At 47.0% G+C, this 21,449-nt stretch overlaps 2 protein-coding genes, 1 non-coding gene and 1 pseudogene across 3 annotated transcripts; 3 read left to right on the top strand and 1 right to left on the bottom strand.

Annotated features, from left to right (window-relative positions):
* The first annotated feature begins 842 nt into the window (after window positions 1-842).
* Window positions 843-7,498, top strand: LOC123055580 (putative F-box/FBD/LRR-repeat protein At5g22670; annotated as a pseudogene).
* A 963-nt stretch (window positions 7,499-8,461) lies between these two features.
* On the bottom strand, window positions 8,462-10,515 carry LOC123051318 (UDP-glucosyltransferase UGT13248). Its single transcript, XM_044474170.1, has 3 exons — window positions 9,776-10,515; window positions 9,123-9,513; window positions 8,462-9,018 (listed from the first exon to the last, which is right to left on the bottom strand). Exons 1-3 carry the CDS (start codon window positions 10,430-10,432, stop codon window positions 8,681-8,683), a joined length of 1,386 nt encoding a protein of 461 aa, XP_044330105.1. The 5' UTR covers window positions 10,433-10,515; the 3' UTR covers window positions 8,462-8,680.
* Window positions 10,516-12,406: 1,891 nt separating this feature from the next.
* On the top strand, window positions 12,407-12,509 carry LOC123056256 (U6 spliceosomal RNA). Its single transcript, XR_006426687.1, has one exon. It is a non-coding gene; the product is annotated as a U6 spliceosomal RNA (small nuclear RNA).
* A 2,605-nt stretch (window positions 12,510-15,114) lies between these two features.
* LOC123051317 (receptor-like protein 15) lies at window positions 15,115-20,020 on the top strand. Its single transcript, XM_044474169.1, has 3 exons — window positions 15,115-17,411; window positions 17,505-17,651; window positions 17,734-20,020. Exons 1-3 carry the CDS (start codon window positions 17,018-17,020, stop codon window positions 19,938-19,940), a joined length of 2,748 nt encoding a protein of 915 aa, XP_044330104.1. The 5' UTR covers window positions 15,115-17,017; the 3' UTR covers window positions 19,941-20,020.
* Window positions 20,021-21,449: the final 1,429 nt, after the last annotated feature.

Genomic DNA, 21,449 nt, shown 5'->3' with positions numbered 1-21,449 from the left:
GGGGCGGATATGGGGGCGCCCGGGTACGTCCGCCACGTCGGACCCAACAACCCCCCCCCCCCTCCCACCCCAAATTGCACCAAATCCCCCCCCCCCCCACCCCGAGCTACCGGATCCATTTACTCTCTCCTCTCGTCTTCCTCCTCCACATCGTCTGGCTCGCAGCTCCGCCGCCGCGCGCGCTCCACAGCCGTTCGTGGCCTCTGCGTCGGCAGCTCCGACAGAGCAGTCCTCTCTCCCTTCCTCGCCGCGGGGGACTTCGTCTTCGGCCCGGACGCCACCGCGGTACGTCCGACAACTCTCTGGCTCCGCTTTGCGCCTGATGTGTTCAACACATTGTCTGACCGGTAAATTTGTTAGGGAAAACGATGGATTCCGATGCTACGACAGACGAGGAGTATGGACCGACGGAGCTTGACCAAGTCATTCAAGGCTAGTTCTTCGATTCCTCAGATTCGGACGAAGAAGTGGACATGATTATGCTCATGGGCATGCAAGAGGAATTGGACCGCCAAGTGGAAAATATTCTCAACTTCAAGGGCTCAATCAAAGGAAGAAGAGTGATAAATCGGGATAGGGTGTCCGGAGCAAAGCTACTGTACAGAGACTACTTTGCTCCCAAGCCTGCTTTCCCGGATGATCCATGGTTTCATCGCCGTTTTCGCATGAGGAAACCATTGTGCTTGCGCATTGTGGAGGGAGTGGAGGCACACGACGACTAGTTCAAGCTCACAAGGGATTGTTGCGGACAACTCTTTTTCTCTCCCAAAGCAGAAGTGCACGGCTGCTCTGAGGATGCTTGCACTTGGTACTGCTGCAGATGTCGTTGGTGAGATGGTCGGATGGGGGAGAGCACGTGCTTGAAGACTACAGTCAAGTTTACCCGCGCCATGGTGGAGGTGTTTGGACCTGAGTATCTCAGAGAACCAAATGTGCAGGGCACGAAGAAGTTGTTGGCTATTGGACAGGCAAGGGGTTTCCAGGAATGCTCAGATCAATTGATTGCATGCATTGGCAATGGAAGAACTGCCCCAAAGGTTTGCCGGGAATGTATCAAGGTCACACCAGAGAGAACACCATCATACTAGCGGTGGCATCACATGACTTATGGATTTGACATGCTTTCTTTGAAATGTCAGGTTCTCACAACGACATCAATGTGCTTCAACGATCTCCGGCGTTCAGGTGGTTGCAATGGGGAATCACCGCCATGCAACTACACCGTCAACGGCCGAGACTACAACATGGGATACTATCTTGCTGATGGTATCTATCCTCAGTGGGCGGCGTTTGTGAAGACCATATCCGAGCCGCGTGGCAAGAAACAGAGCCACTTTGCAACAATGCAGGAAGCGGCTAGGAAGGATGTGGAGAGGGCATTAGGTGTGCTTCAAGCACGTTGGGAAATTATGCGGAGTGCTGCAATGATGTGGGAATCAGAAACTTTGTGACAGCTGATGACATGTTGTGTTATTCTACACAATATGATTGTCGAGGATGAGAGTGACGGTGTAGCCCAAACCCATGAATTTGAAGCACCTGGAGAACAAGTTGAAATCCCAGAAGATCAAGATGCGGCTCAGCTGATGAACTTTCTTCAGATGCATTAGAATCTTCGAGATCAGCAAGTGCACACAAACTACTCAATGGTCTTGTGGAGCACATGTGGAACCACAATGGCAAACAAGAAGCCAATGCTTGAGTTTGGCACTTCAAATATATTTTATGTAAACACTATCTATGCTTCGTACCAACATTTGCTATTTACGTGTGACATTGGCTTGTATGATCAACGTGCATGTTTTTGCATGGATTTGAGAGTCCGGATTTGAAATATATGGATGTGGGGATGAAAATATGAGGGCCCGTCCGGATGAGCCCACGGGCGTGCCTAGGCGCGTCCACAGACGTATAGAGGTCGGATTTGCCAAGTCCGACTGTAGATGCTCTAACGTACGTTTTTTTTCTTTTGAATTTCGACAATTGGTAAGGTGTTAATTTATCAAGCTGCTACAAAGTATAATTGGAAAGCCTTGATAAATGGAGGGCTGGAGCACATTGAGTATATAACAAGCCTATGCAAATGGCGATCACAAGATCAACCTCATTACCTCAACCATTGCGTTCTTTTCATTGACGCTTTTCCTGCTCCCATTCATGTAAGGTCTTTGGAAACCCTACTGACATAGTCGGTTCAAGTTCGACTTAACGCTATCATAGAGTGTAAATATTTGAATTATATATTGTGTTCATATGTTCATAAAATTTATAAAGTGACGGTATACTGTTTTATAAATGTTGAAAATTATGATTAGATAAATGAAATTTATGGATTCTTTATATGAAACCAAATAGCACGTACCAATTTCCCCCCTTTTTTGGAGCGGAAGGTAGTATATTGTTTTTTCTTTGAGAATAAATCACACGCAGTAAGGTTGTTGACATTTTTGTTTTTGAGCAAAGTTTTTTTTAGGGGTATAGCCAAGTTTTATTGCTCAAAGTCAACAGGAAGTGGTATTACAAAGGGATCATGGGGTTGAATCATCCAAATGTGCCTCCCCTGATCAAGAGAATTGGAGAACTTGACTAACCTATCGGCGTCGTTGTTAACAGCTCGGCCTTCAAAAGTAAACTTGCAATTACACATTGAAGCCCTATACCTGATCTCAGCAATTATAGTGCCATAAACACCCTTGGTTCCTTTCTGGACATCGTCCACTACTTGCTTCGAGTCCGAGGCTACTACAAAGCTTTGTATCAACAAATCAAACGAAAGGGCTTCACGACATGCAATTACTTCCATTATTGCAGGATCTGTAACTCCAAGGATCACCAAGGCAGAACTTCCCAAGAAATAGCCATCTTCATCTCTACAAACAGCTGCTGCTCCTCTGTTCTGATTTCTTGCAAAAGGTTGTTGAGATGATACATGGGCTTTTGATGGACGACTCAGAAAAGCCATGGGCTCTTTTTTGACTGATTGGGTGGGCTGGGCTTACATGTCCAGCATTGCATAATGCTGGTAGGTCACTGCACTCGGGGACTTGTCTCAAAATCTCGGCTCAGCCTGTCTCCACTGCCCACGGTGGTTGAGACTGAGGAAGTTGTCCATCACATCCGGTGTCGAGCATCCACCCCCTCCCAATGTCGACAGCTAGTATATAGAGCTCGATGCCCATGTCGCCCTCGCTGTGTATGCCACTCTTACAGATCAAACCATCGACGACGTGATCGGAGCCACCACCGCCTATGCTCTCTGGACACGGATGCGAGATTATTTTGGAAAGTGACAAGACTGGACTTCGACTCGTTTAAAAAGAGTTGCCAATCATGCAGCTTGCTACATGATGCTCAACCGGCAGTATAGAAACCTCAAGCAGGACGACCTCTCCGTCGACGAGTACGCCTGCCACATGAAGCTCCTCACCGCCGGTCTCGTGGACATTGACCATGCCGTCACCGAGGTTAACCTCACCACACAGTTCCTGCACGGCCTCGACACCATTCGCGTGGTCTTGGGTGACACCGTCCCCTTGCCGCCCTTCGAGACTGTCTTCCCGCAGGTTAAACTCGCCCAACTGTTTTAAGAGATAGGCTAGATGGACAAAAGTTTAATAATTTCAAAAGGTGAGTTTTTAGGCAAATTTCACAAAAAAAGAAGTTGGGGTGGGCCCTTACGAAGGATCAGACCATTCGCCCGTGGATCCATACGCACTGGCCCGTTACCAATCCCGTGTAGGAATTCGGTCCAACAAAACATGGAAGCCTAGAACCAACCGAGCACTGACCGACCATTCGCCCCACAGTCCACTCCAAATCCACAAAGGTACAACCCCCCCCCCCCCTCCACGACCGCATCAGCGGCCTCCCCGACGAGCTCCTCCGCAACATCGTCGCCCGCCTCCCCGTCAAGGACGCCGCGCGCACCACCGTGCTCTCCTCCTCCTGGCGCGCGCTCTGGCCCTCCACGCCCCTCGTCCTCGCCGACGGCCACCTCCTCCCCGAGCGCCAGCGCTGGTCGCCCACGCCCGGCTACTCCTCGTCCGCCGCCCCCGCCGTCTCCCGCATCCTCGAGGCTCACCCGGGCCCCTTCCGCTGCGTCCACCTCGTCTGCAACAACATGGCCGCGCACCGCGCCCAGCTCGCGCGCTGGCTCCAGCTCCTCGCCGCCAAGGGCGTCCAGGACCTCGTCCTCGTCAACCGCCCGTGGCCGCGCGACGTGACCCTCCCGCCCACGCTCTTCACCATCACCACCCTCACCCGCCTCTACGTCGGCATGTGGAAGTTGCCGGACACGGCCGCGTGCGGCGCCTCCTTCCCCCACCTCCGCGAGCTCGGCGTATGTTGCGTCGGAATGAAGCACGGCGTCCTCGACTCCCTCGTCGCCAGCAGCCCCGTCCTGGAGATCCTCAACATCCTGGAATGCGTCGACGGGCTGCGTCTCCGCATCGTCAGCAAGAGCCTACGGTGCGTGCAGCTCGATAATGGAGACCATCGCCGTGGTCAAGGCTCCACGCCTCGAGCGGCTCATCCATTCATCACCTTGCGGAGTGGCTCGTCGCTTGCCCACCAGAATCGAGATTGGTGATGCCCCCAAGCTGCACGTGCTTGGGTTCTTGGAGCCAACAAAGGTCCTACAGATCCGAGACACCATCATCATGGTAAATCCCTAGTCTCCATTTGTTGAGGTTGCAAATACTTATGTTAAATTGGTGGACGTCCATGATTCGGTTGTGTGATGTTCCTTCTTGGATTGGGCAAATTTCAGCCTGGGATAACAAGCAGCGCAAGTACCATGGTCACAAGCGTGAAGATTCTGAGCTTGAGTGTACGTTTCGGAGTTCGCAAGGAGGTCAAGCTGCTGCCCGCCTTCCTGAGATGCTTCCCTAACGTGGAAACATTGTATATTATGGTATTTGTCACAAATTCATGTTCTCTTCATATTATTGCCGGTTGTGACAGGCTGATAGCACTTTATATGTTGTTTCGATCAACGGGCTCACGGCCGGTTCAGTTTTCACTGAAAATGAAACACAAAGTAAAAGCTCTTTGTATGTGGTTGTGGAGAGATTGCATAATACTCCCTACATCCCAAAATTCTTGTCTTAGATTAGTCTAGATACAGATGTATCTAATACTAAAACGTGACTTGATACATCCATATTTAGACAAATCTAAGACAAGAATTTTGGGACGAAGGGGATATGATTGATTGCATACTTCAAGTCCATCATCGTGATATCTCTTTATATCGTCTTTTGGGTTTTGTGCACTGTTATGTATGATGCGTAACATGTACATGTGTGACCAGTTATAGGTTACATTCCATGCCTCGCCATTTATTCTCAGCCACCATCATGTCTTCTCGACCATCTATAGACTAGAATACACATTTGGAATTATGAAGGGTTTCATGCTGATCTGTTTATGTTATGGCATTTGGTAAGAATTTTTTCTTGAGGCCAATGATTATTGTTCAGATATCTTTATTTATAGTGCTTTGCTTCTTTGCAAATGTACAGATCTTCTTGTTCTAGTGTTTTTCACTGTGTTCATACGAGCTACTAGTATATTTGTGCTATGGTAATGTAACAGATACAATGCTTTATATCAAACTTGTGAAAGTTACACAAAGTAAACTAACACATTCATATCTACAGTTCTTGAGGCTGTTCCGGTATTGGTATACCATAATTGCCATATTTGTGCTAGTACACTTGTTTGATCATATTAGTACTGTAGAACTTATCCCAACTAATTTATTACAGAAAGCAGCTGTTGTACCTCACACCCGGAAATTTGTATCAAAGAATTTATCTGGCAAAATGTTGTTAAGACTAAAGTCGTCCATTGTGGACTGGAGCTTGCAGCCTCACATATATCTTAATTTGCTCTCCATGAATTCTTCAGGGCATACATCATTCTTTTTTTTTCCGTTGCACTACTAGGCTATTTACATCCATTGGAGTATGGAGTTGTCCTAGTTTTTACTTCTCCTTTAAACTGGATCCAATATTTAGTTATGGGCCAGTATAATTTGCACTATTTGGCTACGGACCAGTATAATTTGCAGTATTTACTGTTGAGCAGTTAGCACTGCATGTGGTAGATTCTGAATCTTAGCTGCAAAAATGCTCCATTTGCTCACAAAAAATATATTTACGTAATACCATTGCCTTTCCAAACCTTTTCTTTCCAGCAGCTAATGGAAACTACATGTGGACAGATTTATCTCAGCTTATTCTTTGCTCTGCAAATATTCTTAATAATTTCCTGTACATGCCACTTGAATTTTTGTTACCATCTTGCATCAGATTTTGTTTCTTGCATCGTTCTCACTTATTTGCATAGATCTGTCGAGTCAATTATAATAAGAGTTCTTTATGCTCTTTTTAATTTCTTCTATTGTGAAATGTGAACCATGTATGCAGTTATGCGTGCTAGGCTAAGTAATCTCCCCACGAATATCAGAATAAGATGATGATAACTTCATCAGTATGATTATGCAATTAGCATTGCCATTTATGCATTCTTGACCAATATATCTAAAAGGCCAAGCATTGGCATTTGTTCTCAACCATCAGGCTATCTCTACGCATGCAGACTAGAGTATGCAATTGGAATTATTGCGGTTGCATGTTCGCCTGTTTATGTTAAGACCTTTGTTACCAAAGTTTTGTTGCGCCACAGTTTATAGTGCCATTATTTTGATTTCTATTACTTTGCTTCTTGATTTTCTGGTTTGTTTAGATTTTCTTGTTTTAGTTTTTTCCCCATTGTGTTGATACTAGCTAGCACTATTTTGTGCTGTGGAATGTGGATGATGCAAATGGCATGTAATGCTTATTTCAAGCGGATTAAACTACACATAATAAACTAGCACATTTGCTGCCTACAGTTTTCTGGAGGTCTGTAGTGTATAGCATACCACTCAGTTCCAAATTGATGCTACTACACTAATTGCACAATATGTGGCACTTGTCTCCAGTTAGGTAATTAATTATTAACTGATTTTCATGGCTCACATCTGGAAGAATACTTCTGGGGAACTGTACACCTGTTGACTGATTCCACCAATTTTTTGCAGAGTGAGAAATGTGATAAACCCACTGATGACTACCTCACCCTCGTGTTCTGGGAGGAGTCTGGTCCCATCGAGAACATCCACTCGCGCATCAGCATGATGAGTTTCAAAGACTTCACAGGGGACCCGGCTAAGGTTGGCTTCCTCGAGTTCTTCTGCCGGAGGGCAGGGGCGCTGAAGACCGCGTCTGTTTATCTGGCCAGTCCAAGCTTCATACCATTTTTGAAAGACGAGGCGTTTGCCAAAGTGAGATATAGCTCCAGAAACAGGGCAAGTAAATCCTGCAAAATCACTGTCTTTGGGTGCAACGGTCCCTTAAAAGGTGAGGTTTGGAGGTTCGAAGATGGTGCAGATTTTTCTGTCCTCGACCCCTTTTCCACAGTGTACTGGACCGGTTCTCGATGGAAACCATGAAGTGTGTTGCGCTAGCCGTGCCCTTGCGTTGGCTTGTCAAGTTGGTGGCTTGGTGCCTGGTGGGTAAGATAATGTAAGAAGACTATCAACTGATATTTCGCTCGCCTGTGTAACCTGGGTTATCAGTTTCCCTGTCTATATAAGCTCCTTGAACCATATCATGGCAACATGTTCCACCTGCCATGCCATTCTGTTGGCAAAGGGCGCACGATGTTGCGGCCGGTTGGGAGGAGCCGAGGGTGAGGTGGTGCCGGCCTCTCTTGGGGGCGGTGGAGATCGTCCATTTTGTTTTCCACTATGTAGGTTATTGTGATTTTCTTTCATATGCAATTTGTTTTGGGCGGGTCCTTCTCAGTCTTCCAAACTGTCAATTCAAAAGATCTGAACTTCTGTTCCATACACTTACATTCTGAAAAGAAAATGTTTACCATTATACTACCTCAGTTCCTAAATATAAGAATGCGGACTACATATGGATGTATATAGACGTACTTTAGAGTGTAGATTGACTCATTTTGCTTCGTATGTAGTCCGTAGTGGAATTTCTAGGAAGACTTATACTCCCTCCGTCCGAAAATACTTGTCATCAAAATGAATAAAAGGGGATGTAACTAGAACTAAAATACATCTAGATACATCCCTTTTTGTTCATTTTGATGACAAGTATTTCCGGACGGAGGGAGTATTTAGGAATGGAGGGAGTAGTTTTTGGTATACTCGATATTTTTTGTTGGAGACAAAGAAGAAATCAAGTATCGGCTTGGGCCTTGTTGATTACTGCCAAGAAGTATCAGCTCCCATCCATGGTGTGTTTCACCAGGCAACCTTGGTGAAGATCAGATACACGTCGTATGAAACATCTGCATGCTCACATTTTCGCCTATGTGGTGTGTATATATATGGATACACAACCTGCAATGTTCTATATATTCTGTCACTAATTCTCTGGATCTTACATGAGCATTACTAATCAGATATCTTATTTTCATTGTTCCATATCTCAATAAGTAGCGGTTTATTAGCAACCGGTCGGTTTTACAACAAAAGAGACTCAAAACGTTCAGTGCAGGCTTAGTAACTTAGGATTATCTCTCAGTGGAAAATGGTCTTAATTTGATAAATACTCCCTCTGTCCCAAAATATAAGAACGTTTTTAACACTACACTAGTGTCAAAAACGTTCTTATATTATGGGACGGAGGGAGTACTTGGCTGCAAAATCTGCAATGTTATTGTCAGAGCTCCCTCCTTCCTGCATAGCCTCTTTGGCCTTCTGCATCCACTTAGAAGAATTTCTCTTATACTCTTCTCCACTCATCACCTCCTTGATGCACCTCTCCATCTCTTCCCTTCTCACCAACCCTTTCTGGTCTCGACGCGCACGCAGGCCGATTCCCCACGCGCTCTCCACATACTTTGCAGCGGTCGGTTGGTCCGCCCATTGCGGTATTGCAATCATGGGCACACCAGTGACAATTGCTTCCGTTGTGGAGTTCCATCCACAATGTGTCAAGAAGCAACCTGAAAGCAGGACAATTGCAAGCTTAATTTGTATTCATCGTCAAATTCAACCTATCATCGTCAGGCTTGTTGCTGTATGCGCAGAATTTTGGATCAATTAATACCTGTTGCTCTATGAGCCAATACCTCCAGCTGAGGGCAAAATGGAACAATTAGGCCTTTGTTGTTGCATTTTTCATGGAGTTCCTGGGGCAACTTATCTGCCTCGTTGGACCTCAGCACCCAAAGGAAAGGCTGTCCAGAATTGCACAATCCATGGCCTAGCTCCTCTAGTTGGGTCGTCTCGAGGTTGGCGACTGTACCGTAGGATGCAAGAAGCACAGAGCAAGGAGCCTGCTTGTCGAGCCATGCCATTGTCATGCATGGAGCCATGTTTGAGACGAGGTTGAAGCCGTAGGTCTTGTTCAATGGCAGACGATCATCGTCTAGGTAGAACGATGGCAATGTCGGGCCGACGGTCTTTGCGCCCCATTTCGATTCCATGTAATCTGCCTCCTGCTCAATCAGAAAACAGCAGTCTGAATTCGTGTACAATTAATGGTTTGTCTAGACTCTAGACAAAGCAATGAATTTGGCATTTGAAAATTAGGACATCCTTTGCTGTGCAATTCCGAATCTAGTGATACATTCAAATACAGATAAAAAATGGTTTGCTGTTGGAGGCCCAATGTTTGAATTTCAAAGCATATGGCTCTGTTCCTGCGGCATGATTTCAGCTGGTCAAAACAACAAACAGGTGGTGGTCGCTGGTGCTCACCAATGGCTCGAGGTCGCGGAAGGAGTTGACGAGCACGTGGTCGGCCTGGTCCAGCCCGTCGAACTGCGACAGCGCCGACTCGGTGAACGCAGGGTACCACGCCGGCGCGGCGACGAACGGCGGCACGTCGTCCGGCCCGAGCTCCACGGAGAGCCTCCCCCGGAGCGCGCGCCCGTCCGCGAGCGGCAGCGCGGCCCGCCCCGCGGAGACCTCGCCGTACACCACGTCCACCGCGCACATCTGCGTGAAGAACGCGGCCGCGGCCACGCCGGCCTCCCGCGCCACCCGCCGCGCCCACGGCAGGTGCGAGTCGTACACGAGCACCCGGACGTCGTCGGCGAGGAGGAGCGACGCGAGCGTGTCGGAGCCGGCGGCCTCCATGCGGCGCAGGTACTCTGCGGTGTCGGCGCACGAGGCGATGCCGCCCGCGTCGAAGCCGTCGGAGATGGCGGCCACGGGGAAGGGGCATTGGGTGGGGGCGGGGGTGGTGGAGAGGACGTGGCGGGTGAGGACGAGGGTGGGGCGGAGGCCGTGGTGGGCGAGGCGGCGGCCGAGCTGGAGCATGGGGTTGGCGTGGCCCTGCATGCCCGGGAACGGCAGGAGCAGGACACGGCCGCCGGCGCCGGTGCCTTGGACGGTGGCGTCTGCGGTGTCCATGGTGAGGTGCCTGAGCACGTTCGGCTCTTCTCGCCGGGACGAAGGAATTAAGTAAGTAAAAAGTGATGCGGTGAAGTGGCGCGCAAGTTCTTCCGCTTGGGAGTGTGGTTGGCTGACGGGAAAGAAAGAAAGAAAAGAAAAATGTTATCTTTGGAGGCGGGGAGGAAGAAAGTTCAAATTCGCTTTGAATTGGTGCACGTGATGCTGCCTGCGTTGGATGCTTCCTCGCAAGACAGCTGCTTGCCTATGCAAGGTTTTTCACCGGCGTTGGATATGTACACGAATTTAATGACATGACATGACATGATTCACCCGCGTGGTGCCTTGCTCTTCCCCTTGTCATCTCGGCAGCGCTGGTAGTACTCCCTCCGTTCCAAATTACTTGTCACAGAAATGGATGTATCTAGGGCTCGTCGTCCCGGGGGCGTTGCCCGTTGGAGTTGGAGAAGTTGTTGTCCGTGATGGAGGAGGAGGAGGACTAGGTGCAGCACAGGCCGATGAGACGTTCAGCGGCGTGGTCCTGCTCCGTAGGCCGTAGCAAGCCCGTGGCCACCTCTTGGTATACGTTTTTGAGTGGTGGGATAAGCGAAACGACATGCAAAAACCCAACAGACGTGCGATGGCCTTCCTCGTCATATTCGTCTATTGGACGATCTGGAACGAGAGAAACTCCCGCGTTTTTCGCCATAAGAGTGCGCCACCACTGATTCTTCTTTACATGGATGAGGTGAAACTTTGGATCACCGCGGGTGCTAAGAAAATAGAGATTATTATGTCGCAGAGTAATTGCCATGCCGCTTATGTGGGCGCTTGTAAAACTATTTTCCTTCTTATTTAATATATGAGGCAAATTGGACAGAAAAAATGCCAGCAAAATAAGCGAAGAACTATGTCCGTCACGTTGATCAGCTGCTCCTGGGCGCTCTCATCATGTATGGTGCACAGTTAATTAAGATGAAGGGTTTGCATCACAACTGCAAGGTAACATCATGCTTCTCTCCAACTCGATAATAAAATAACATCATGCATCTCTGGCCCTGTTTGATAGCAGAGTATTTTCTAAGTTTTTTGAGAATACTACAGTATTTGAGATTATCATAGTTTTATTTACAATGAGTTGTTTGGTTGCCCCTAAAAACTATAGTTTTAATACTACAGTATTGATCAAACTGTAGTTTTTTCTCTGCATAAAAAAAAGAACTTCGGACCTCTTTTTAAAAAACTGAGGAGCTGAAAAGAAGGGACTGGCGTTGTTATCATCTTCGCCGTTGTGCTCAACAACTCGGTTCTTGCTATCTGCAAAGCACGCATCTTTATTTCCTCCTACTTATACTAGTTCTTACTATCCATCTGCTACTGACTCGGCCGTCGTCGCTGCCGCTAATCATCATTAGTCTGGCCGGTCCATATATTCTAGTACTACATCACGGTGCTACTTCCATCCACTATATTTTTCATCAAGCTACTACACGTTCACAGCCGTAGCCTATCATCTACTGCTGTTCTCGCTGTCGAACTCATTGCTGCCTGCCTGTGCGTGCGGTGAAGGAGACTTTACTGCGTTTTGTGGGGTAACCAAACAGGTCCTCTATATCGTGAATACTTCAAAAATCGTTGTTATATTAAAACCATGGTATTTTCTACCTAGAGATTAAATTACTGTAGTTTTGGATACTTTGGTTTTTATATTACTTTGCTATCAAACAGGGCCTCAGGTTTTTTTAGAACTATCATGCATCTCAGATCAACTCAAGATAGAGAAAGAGCCACAATCTATCTGCGGCTGCTGGATAGGGCCCAGGTTGGGCCACCGGAGGAAGAGCCACACTGCACGCAGATGCGGCCCACTGGCCCATTTGTACCATCCAACGGTTGCTGTGGCTTGTGGACACAACAACGCACCTAGTTTAGTCCCACTTTGCTTGGCGATAGAGCTTTGCACCGGTTTATAAGCGTCGTCCTTGCAGCCATGACGTCCCTTCGGGGACATCCGATAAAATTGGAACGATACAGAGAAGATTAGCATGGCCCCTGCGCAAGGATGACACACACAAATCAAGAAATGGTCCAAATTTTTTAAGATTTTGCGCGCTGGTCCCTAAATATTTTACAGATATGCCCCTAGGGCTCCTTGTACCTCTGTGTCCTTTTTGTTTGTGATCAGGTCCTTTAGCTATTTTGTTCTCTTCTATCCAAGCCCTTTCACATATTTTTTCTCTTCTTTCCAAGCCCTTGACCGTGAGTACTTATCCCGTTTTACCCTTTTCACTTCGTTTCCTGTCTGTATCATGTTTCATGTAAATCCCTTGTCTATGTTTTTTTATTCAAGAAAGTTCACGTGTGCTGCATTGCTTACTTCGCGCTCTTTTCTTTTGCGTTCTTAGCTAATCATCTCAGCATAATTTCTCATCCTGCAACAACTTATTTCTATTTTAGCAATGTATAAATCCCTTTTCTCATCTTAGGGAAACAACTCCATGCCAAACCAAGCTTCCTCGTCGTTGTTGCCAGAATTACTTGGCATGGAGCTGCATCATGTAACCCATCGGCGTCATGTTGTCGGGATGCATGCGGCCGAAGGTGGAGCCTGCGCAACTTAAGATGTGAATGTGTGGTAGGCCAGAGGCCAACAGAGAAAGGAGAAGAGAGATCGGTGAAGAAGATGGACATGGCATATAGCCCCGCGTGGTAACTGGTAAGCGAGAGAAACAACGACATGATTGTCATCCAAACCCATCTAGGATCAGGTTGTAATTGATCAGGATTAGTTAGTATATGTTGCCAATTTTCAGGGATTAAAAGTTTAAGCTTCAATTCCAACGACCTCTACAAGTTCAAGGTTAAAAATAGATTTCACTCTGTCAGATTTGACATCCCACGAGTCGACTGATCGATTTTCCTTCCTCAATGAGTGGCCAAACATTTATCACTTGCACCCCGTCCCGATTGGGGACCCTACGCACACCGTACGATGGAAGGAAAGCATAGCCGTTGGTTCTCTTCCGCCGCGTCATCCTCCCGGAAACAGAAAAAAAATCCCCACACGTCTTATATATCCCCTGCACCCATCGACGCGTACGGGAGGGGATATGGATGGGTGGGTGAACGTAGAGAGAAACTCTGCCGCGAGGCAGCACTCGAGCTCGTCGTCTTAGCCCTGCTTCTCCAGTCATCGGCTGTGCTCCACCGTGCTCTGCCGGTCGCCTTCGAGGTAGACTGACGTCGCAACACCCGCCTCGCCGGATCCCTCACGAAGCCGCCTCCCTCGCCGGAGCATTGCTCGCCGGTGCGGCCCTCGCAGCACCGCCAGTTCATCGTCGCCCAGCCTCACAGCATCGGTGGCTCGCCCCGCTCGTACTAGCGACGTAACTCGGTAACTTTGACCCTAACCGGTTGCAGCTTATGTCGTCTCCAGTCATAACTTTCGTCGTTGTCGGTTGCAGCTTTCCCCAACATCGGACGCTGCTTTCTCCGGTTGGCAGTCGCCATTCGTAGTTTCCGTCGTGACTGGTCGAAACTTCCAGCGTCGCTGGTTGTAGCCAGAGGCGGAGCTCCGTTGGGGCCGGACCGGGCCATGGCCCGCCCAGGTTTTTTGCATTTTTTTGTACGTATACTATGCTTCATAGCCCACTCAGCCGAAGAGACAAAGGCACCGTTACAAATCGATGCAATTCAAGGTTTCGCACGAGCGGACACAGCAGGAGCAGCGGGCCACCAGCCGGCCAGGACGACGCCACTGCCGCATGCATCTCACGCTGGGCAGATCTCGCGCGCACAGATCACACAACTTCCTCGCTGCTAAACGCATGCTTCCTACTTCCTGCTGCCTGCTCCACGGCTCCGCCCGCCCGCTTCCACGCAACCTCGCCGTGGCGCCATCCTCCCTCCCCTAGCTCCGGCCTCCTCACTGGCCAGTCCTGACCCCGGCCGTTGGGATCCTGTCATGGTGCCGCCTATATGCCTCCGACCTCTGCCTCTACTGACTACCGCAGCAATCCGCTGCACTACCAACCAGGACTGCTAGTCTGCTGCCGACACTGAGTAGAGCTCCATGTTCAGCTCGCGACGACTGTGCCAATGCATTTTAGTTTAAGAAGATAACTGAAACAAGGCATAACAATGTACACCTCCGTCTCAAAATATTTATCTTAAATTTACCTACATACGGATGCATCTAACATTATAATGTGACTAAATACATTCGTATTTTGACAAATCTAAGACAAAAATTTTAGTATCTTGCCAATAACTTTTTCTTTACCTTGGCGCAGCAAAGCGCGCCCAACCCTTCTTGTAAGGTGAAAATCAATGAGAACAAAATGTACCGAATACTCAATAATGCCTAAAAAAAATTGTGCTATTGTTTACATCGGCCCGCCCAACTTTTTCTTTGAAGCTCCGCCACTGGTTGTAGCATCCCGTCGTGCCCGTCGTAGCATCTCCGGTGGGTGTCTGGTGGTTGTCGTAGCGTCGCTGGGCATGGTCGTAGGAGTACCGGTGGCCGGTTGCAGCTCGCATGGGCGTCTGGTCGGCCTTTGTAAATCGGGCCCTCGTGAATGCGCCTGGCTGGTGGGCCGATTTAAATAAATAAATTTTCACGCACAAGGCCGAGCCACGGAAATGGCCCTTCGGACGGACGGACAGAGAGGGTCCGCTCAAACAAAAAAAAGACCCTAAAAAAAAAAGAGGACGAACAGAGGCCTCCTCCTCGTCTTCCCTTCCCCACGCCGGGCCACGCCGGCCGGAATCACCCTCCATCCGGACCGCACCACCGCTGAGTGGATGACTAGTTCGAAGAAGGAGAGGAAGGAGGTGAGCATCGCCGGCGACCGGAGAGTGGGAGGGAGATGGATGCCGCACTCGCCAACGGCGCCGTGGGGGACTGGATGTGCGGCCGAGCCGGGGAGGCGCCGGCTGCCACGCACCCACTCAGACTCAGGGCAAGGGCAAGCGCGGAGCGGGGCGGAATATATAAGTGAATGGCTTACGACGTTCCTTAAGGTTAACTCTGATCTGAATTCACGCATTCCTTTCAGAAAACATGTGCAAGCATAAGTAGTGTTCTTCAGTACTTCTACTAGTATATTTCCTACCGAGTCTGAATCTGTGATTTACCTTTACCTTACCCCCTAATTTTTATTGGCAATTTGGCACTGCCATCATATTCTGGATGACCCGGGGCTTCACTACGATTTACATTACACAGTTTGGTTTTGATATACCAGGCCCAAAAGCTGGGCATGTGAAAAAGCTACCCTGAAACCTGGAAGGCAACTGTAACCCTTTAGCAAACCGTATGCTTGTCTTGAAGCTTTTTTGTCCCTACACTCAAATGCAATCTGAAGTCTGTAGCATTGACTAGTGGTTCTGCACCCAGAACTAAGACTGTAGTAAGACAGGCGTTCTGCTTTATGGTTAACTCCAAAATCACCAAAATTTCTGGCCTTTTTGGCCTCCATATCTAGTGCAAGAGCTTTGGCAGTCAAGTCCACAAAGTGTCTGGAAGATAATATTATATATGCCCAAGATTAGTGCTTAATGGTGCAGTCATGCTCCAAGTTCGGTCCTGATCAGTAGTGCGATGTCTTTTTGCAGAGACTTGAATGAACAAAATGTTGCTCAATAAGCTAATATAACAGTTCCATTAGCTAAACTTGTTGTCAAACCCAAGCATACGTTCCATGACCATGGACTAAACTTTGTTTATAATCTTGGGGATAGTCAGTTATGAACACCACAAGGAGCAGAACAAATAAGCAGGCAGCATGTTCTCAAATTACATCCCAGAACTCATGCGACCCTTTCCTTGAAATCGTCTGCTTCAGTAGTGAGGAAATATTGCCTGCAAATTAATATTTCTACAGCAATGAAGAGATCAAGCAATCAAATGAACCAACTGGATTAGACCATGCAGAGCTGATAGCATTACTTATGATAAAAGAAAATCCAAGAATCAGACCCTAAATAAGCCCAACATGGAAGAGCATGTCATGATGAAGGAAACCCTTTGGTCGATTCAGACCAAAAGGGAGGAAGATACATTAAACTACATTAAAATCAAAACATAATATGGTTCTTTGTTTAAATCTGTTCAAACCCAGGCACTCAATTATTATATGTGCTGAAACTTATAAGATGCTCAAACTGAAAAAAAGGGCAACTCCAAATTCATGTGTATTTCTGCCATTCTTGGCCTCGATATCCAGTGCAGGAGCTTCGGTAGTCAAGTCCACAAGGTGCTTGGACCCAAGATCAATATATTATCTATCCTCAAGATTAGTGCTTAGCCGTGAAGTCATAGTCCATGTTTGGCCATCAGTGAATGTTGTGGTCAATTCTCCAAAGAGGACTTGAACAAAATGTTCGTCAACAAGTCAATAGTGCCAATAGTAAAGTTGCTTTGCTGATCAAGCATTTCTCCTTGACCATGGACTAAACTGTGTTTACTAAGCTACTTTATAGCCTAGGGATGGCTAAACATAAATACCACAACAAGCAAGGAGAAGAAGAAATAGAGGCACGCATCCTGCTCCCAAACCTACAGCGTAGAATTCACATGATAATGTAGAAACATTTTTCTTCCAAATGGACTACTACTTGTCATGGAGATGTCTATTGCTGGTCCTCTGCACTCTGAACTCCATGTTTCTGAGTTGTTCGGGCTGCTTCTTGGAGCAGAGAGCGTCCCTCATGGATATTAGCTCTCGCCTCATAATCTTTGGGCATGACTATGAGAATCAGATGCACAGTTCTTGGGGAGTCGGTGATGACTGCTGTTCGTGGAAAGGGATCACATGCGACAATAGCACAGGGCTAATATCGCATCTCGACCTTTCCCCAATCGACCAAGATATGGACCATATGGAAGAAATGGAAGGTGAATGCATCTGGCACCTTAGCTTGACGATCTTTTCTTTATTTCCAGAGCTTCAGCTACTAAATATCTCAGGACTGTTCGCTTGTTTACATAATTTTGAGGGTATGTAACTCCTGTTGCATCCATGAAACTCCACTTTTATTCATCCAAATTTTTTGATTACGATTCATCATTCTGAAGCAAATGATTCATCAGGTCTCCAAGGATTGAGTAAGCTCAAGTATCTCGACCTCAGTTTCAACAGTTTACTAGGGGGCATCCCAGGATCTGTTGGTAAGCTGGTTTCTCTAGAAGTCATAAATCTCAATGGAAACGTCATGGGTGGGACTCTTCATAGTACAGGTACTGAAACAAATAAATTTAACATTCTCTTTCAGTTGGTACAGTTACTTTTTACTTGCTATAAGTCATGTATTCGTCTCAGGTCTCAGAAATCTCCATAACCTGCGTGAATTGCATTTGGGATCCAATGAATTGAGTGGTAGCCTCCCAGCATCCTTATTTGCACTTCCACGCCTTGAGTACTTGGATCTTTCAGACAACCTCTTGCATGGACATATACCTATAAATTCATCTTGGAACCTGCGAGAATTGCGTCTGAGATCCAATAAATTGAGTGGTAGCATCCCAGCATCAGTGTTTGCACTTCCATGCCTGGAGTACTTGGATCTTTCAGACAACCTCTTGCAAGGATATGTACCCATAAACTCATCTTCAAAGTGTTCCTCATTGCTTCAAACTATCAGGTTATCCAAAAACAAGCTAAGCGGTAAATTTTCTTTTTTCTGGTTAAGAAACTGTGTGAAGCTCAAACAGATAGATCTGTCCCGGAATACTGATTTGGTCGTTCAAGTGGAACTGCATGGTTGGGTACCAAAATTTCAATTGAATACACTAAGGCTCTCTTGGTGTAACCTTGATAAGAGCATGATTACTGAGCCAAATTTCCTCCGCACACAGCATCATCTACGTTTTCTCGATTTGTCCAACAATAATTTGCCGGGAAACATGCCTGACTGGTTGTTCACAAATGAAGCCACACTGGTTTACCTGAATCTTGCAAACAACTCACTAGTTGGATCGCTAGATCGGGTATGGCAACACCAAACTTACCTTAAACAAGTTAACATATCTCTGAACCTAGTTGAAGGACAGCTGCCAGCCAACATCAGTTTGATGTTTCCTAATCTTACAATTCTTGATGTTTCCCACAATATTATATCTGGAACGATACCACCATCGCTCTGCAACAGCAGCATACAACTTATGGACCTATCAAATAACAGATTTACAGGAGAAGTGCCATCCTGCTTGTTCACTGATTTTTACGCACTGAATGTATTGAAGCTCTCAAACAATAGTCTCGGGGGTAAGATACTTGATGGGGTTAGTAGCTTCTCTGGTCACCTGTGGGCAATATACCTCGACAACAACAAATTTGAAGGAACTCTCCCTAGAAATCTGTCTGGTGATATAGCCCTCATGGATTTACATGGTAACAAGATGTCAGGAGAACTGAGCACTTCATTATGGTTTCTTCCTTCACTGGAAGCTTTGAGCCTTTCTTGTAATGGTTTAACTGGTGCCATTCATCCAGGAATTTGCACATTAACAAAACTTCGGATATTAGATCTGTCAGAAAACTACTTTACGGGGCATATTCCAAACTGCAGCACTGTATTACCTCTCGAGTTTCTGAGTGTATCTGGGAATTCACTGTCAGGCTTCCCGAGTGCGTTTTTCTTCAGCTCGTCCATTACAGCTCTGGATCTCAGCCATAATCAGTTCACAGGCAACCTTGAGTGGGCACAATATCTTTCTCAAATCAGTGTACTTTTGTTAAGCAGGAACAAGTTTGTGGGACAGATCTCTTCAAATCTGTGTCGTCTCCAACGCTTGAGTATAATTGACATCTCCCACAACATACTTTCGGGTTCCATACCACCATGTATTGGTGGCATTGCACTTGAAGACCCTGATGATTACGAGTACGGTTGGCCCTCAATTGGGATAACTTACTCTACAGGAGATTATGCCGTGGGCATGTACAGCAGTCATTATGAACCCCAAGGCTTCACCTTCACGACTAAAGGGAACTCATACACATATGGACAAAACTTCTTCATGTGGATGTCTGGCATTGACTTCTCTTCGAACATGCTATCAGGTGATATTCCGAAGGAGATGGGGAATTTGAGCCATATAAAGTCTCTCAATTTGTCAAACAATTTCTTGACCGGACTGATTCCTACAACCTTCGGTAACATGAGTGAAATCGAAAGCTTAGACCTTTCAGGAAACAAGCTGGATGGAACCATACCATGGCAGTTAACTCGGTTATCATCATTGGAAGTGTTCTCTGTGGCGTACAACAACTTATCTGGATGTCTACCAGCCACTGGTCAGCTCGGCACATTTGATGTGGACAGTTACAGAGGGAACGGCAACCTTAGGTCATGCACTTCCAGTTCATATCCCGTTGCACGGAATGGCACGGGAGGAAATGCGCGTGGCGATTCTGATCCGATCATCTACGTGGTCACTGCTGTTTCATTCGTCTTGGCGTTTTGGGCCACTATCACATTCGTATTCTGCCATCCATTTGGGCAGCGTGTTATTCTGAAACTGTAATAAGTAAAAAGAGAGAGACTACTGATTAATAGTGATGATGTGAAGCAACATTGGCAGATCACTTTAGTAATCTGCTTTTCCGATTGTGCGAGTATTTGTAAACTATGCTACCTTTTGTTGCTTTTGAAAAGTTGTGTCCCAACTCCCAACACGAGTATTCTGATTTGTCATGCTTAATTTACTAAGGCGAGTAATAAATTCTCTGGAAGGCCATTGGTTTGGGAGGTAAGATGCCTCCTGCCTTGATCATGGAGGGGTGGATGTTTTTACTGCTTTTCTGTAAGCTCGATCAAGGTGCAAAATGGTGGTGTGAAGTTGACATTTTGGGAGGACCGTTGGTTCTGCATAGCCATTTCTTTGACACTTTTTTAACTGAATTTTCTTTAGCACTGCTCAAGTCTCATTATGTTTTTAGTGCTAGAAATGTTCCTGTACGTTAGGATATTGGAGGATATGTGCTGATGTGCTAAGCTGCAAGATTGGGCACTATATACTACATAGTCCCCTTTGTGAATTCTTGATTGAAGTCGTCTTCCTGTGCTTGGATCTCTACTTTGTTTCTACCTCTTGGGATAACAAGGCCGTTCTTGTGTGTAAACCTGGGCATCACTTAGGCCGGGCCAGATTTCTGGTTGGGCTTACAAAAGCCCGAGGTAGAAACCTCAAGCCCGAGCCAACATTTGATTCGTATTTCGTCCGGAAAGCTAGGGGCAACTAATTGACGAGCGCTTCTTCGGAAGCCTCTTCATGGGTCATTTGGGGTGGGCTCTCAGCCGTCGTAATGTGCCATGCTTTGGACGCTTCCTCTGGATTTTTTTTTATTTTTTCACATGCGTTTTTGACTTTTTAGATGGGTTTTTTTGGGTTTTCGGGTTTTCGCTTTTCACCGGTTTTTCTTAGCTTTTGGGGAAAAAATAAAAAAAATATTTGCGCGAAAAAACGTATTTGTTTTGCTTCCACGAGAAACACGAATTTACTTTCGCGAGCAGCATGGTTGTGCCTCTCGGAAACGGAAAAAAATGTGTTTGCTTTTTTTTCCTTCCGCGAAAGGCATGACCGTGCCGCTCGGAAATGAAAAAAAACGTGTTTTCTTTTTTTCTTCCGCGAGGCGGTGTTCGGCGAGATCGACGACGAGGACGACATCGCCGGCTCCGCCGAGGCCCCGCCCCGCCACCACGACCACGAACCAGGCACGTCCGCGGGCGCCGCCGACAGCAAGGAAGAGTAGTGCACTGTAGGTCACCGCTGCTCGGGTCCCAAGAAGGCCACCGCTCCTTCCCTCCTGTCGACGCCAAATTTGGTGGGCTGAGCATCGTCGGCGGATTAGTCACTTGATGGCAACGTGAAGGCGGACAACTTCACTTCCTGGGTCTCCGGAGGCGGAGCTGGAGAGCGCTGAGGTGGAATTGAAGAAGGCAAAGTTTCAGTTCTCGGGGCTCATGGCCGGACACGGGAAACGGATCATCTAGATTAGGTGTTAATCATACCTCCAGAGCCGGATGAGCGTCA

This window comes from Triticum aestivum, chromosome 2D, assembly GCF_018294505.1.
Source record: "Triticum aestivum cultivar Chinese Spring chromosome 2D, IWGSC CS RefSeq v2.1, whole genome shotgun sequence".
NCBI classification, from domain to species: Eukaryota; Viridiplantae; Streptophyta; class Magnoliopsida; order Poales; family Poaceae; genus Triticum; species Triticum aestivum.
The sequence above is the reverse complement of the archived record's forward strand: the minus strand, read 5'-3'. Positions and strand labels throughout refer to the sequence as shown.

Coding starts and splice junctions, on each gene's coding strand:
- LOC123051318 (XM_044474170.1), bottom strand. CDS start 10,432: ATGGACACCGCAGACGCCACCGTCCAAGGCACCGGCGCCGGCGGCCGT. Junction 9,514..9,775: donor TCCGCGACCTCGAGCCATTG/GTGAGCACCAGC, acceptor CTGATTGAGCAG/GAGGCAGATTACATGGAATC. Junction 9,019..9,122: donor ATTGGCTCATAGAGCAACAG/GTATTAATTGAT, acceptor TCCTGCTTTCAG/GTTGCTTCTTGACACATTGT.
- LOC123051317 (XM_044474169.1), top strand. CDS start 17,018: ATGGACTACTACTTGTCATGGAGATGTCTATTGCTGGTCCTCTGCACT. Junction 17,412..17,504: donor TTGTTTACATAATTTTGAGG/GTATGTAACTCC, acceptor ATGATTCATCAG/GTCTCCAAGGATTGAGTAAG. Junction 17,652..17,733: donor TGGGACTCTTCATAGTACAG/GTACTGAAACAA, acceptor TATTCGTCTCAG/GTCTCAGAAATCTCCATAAC.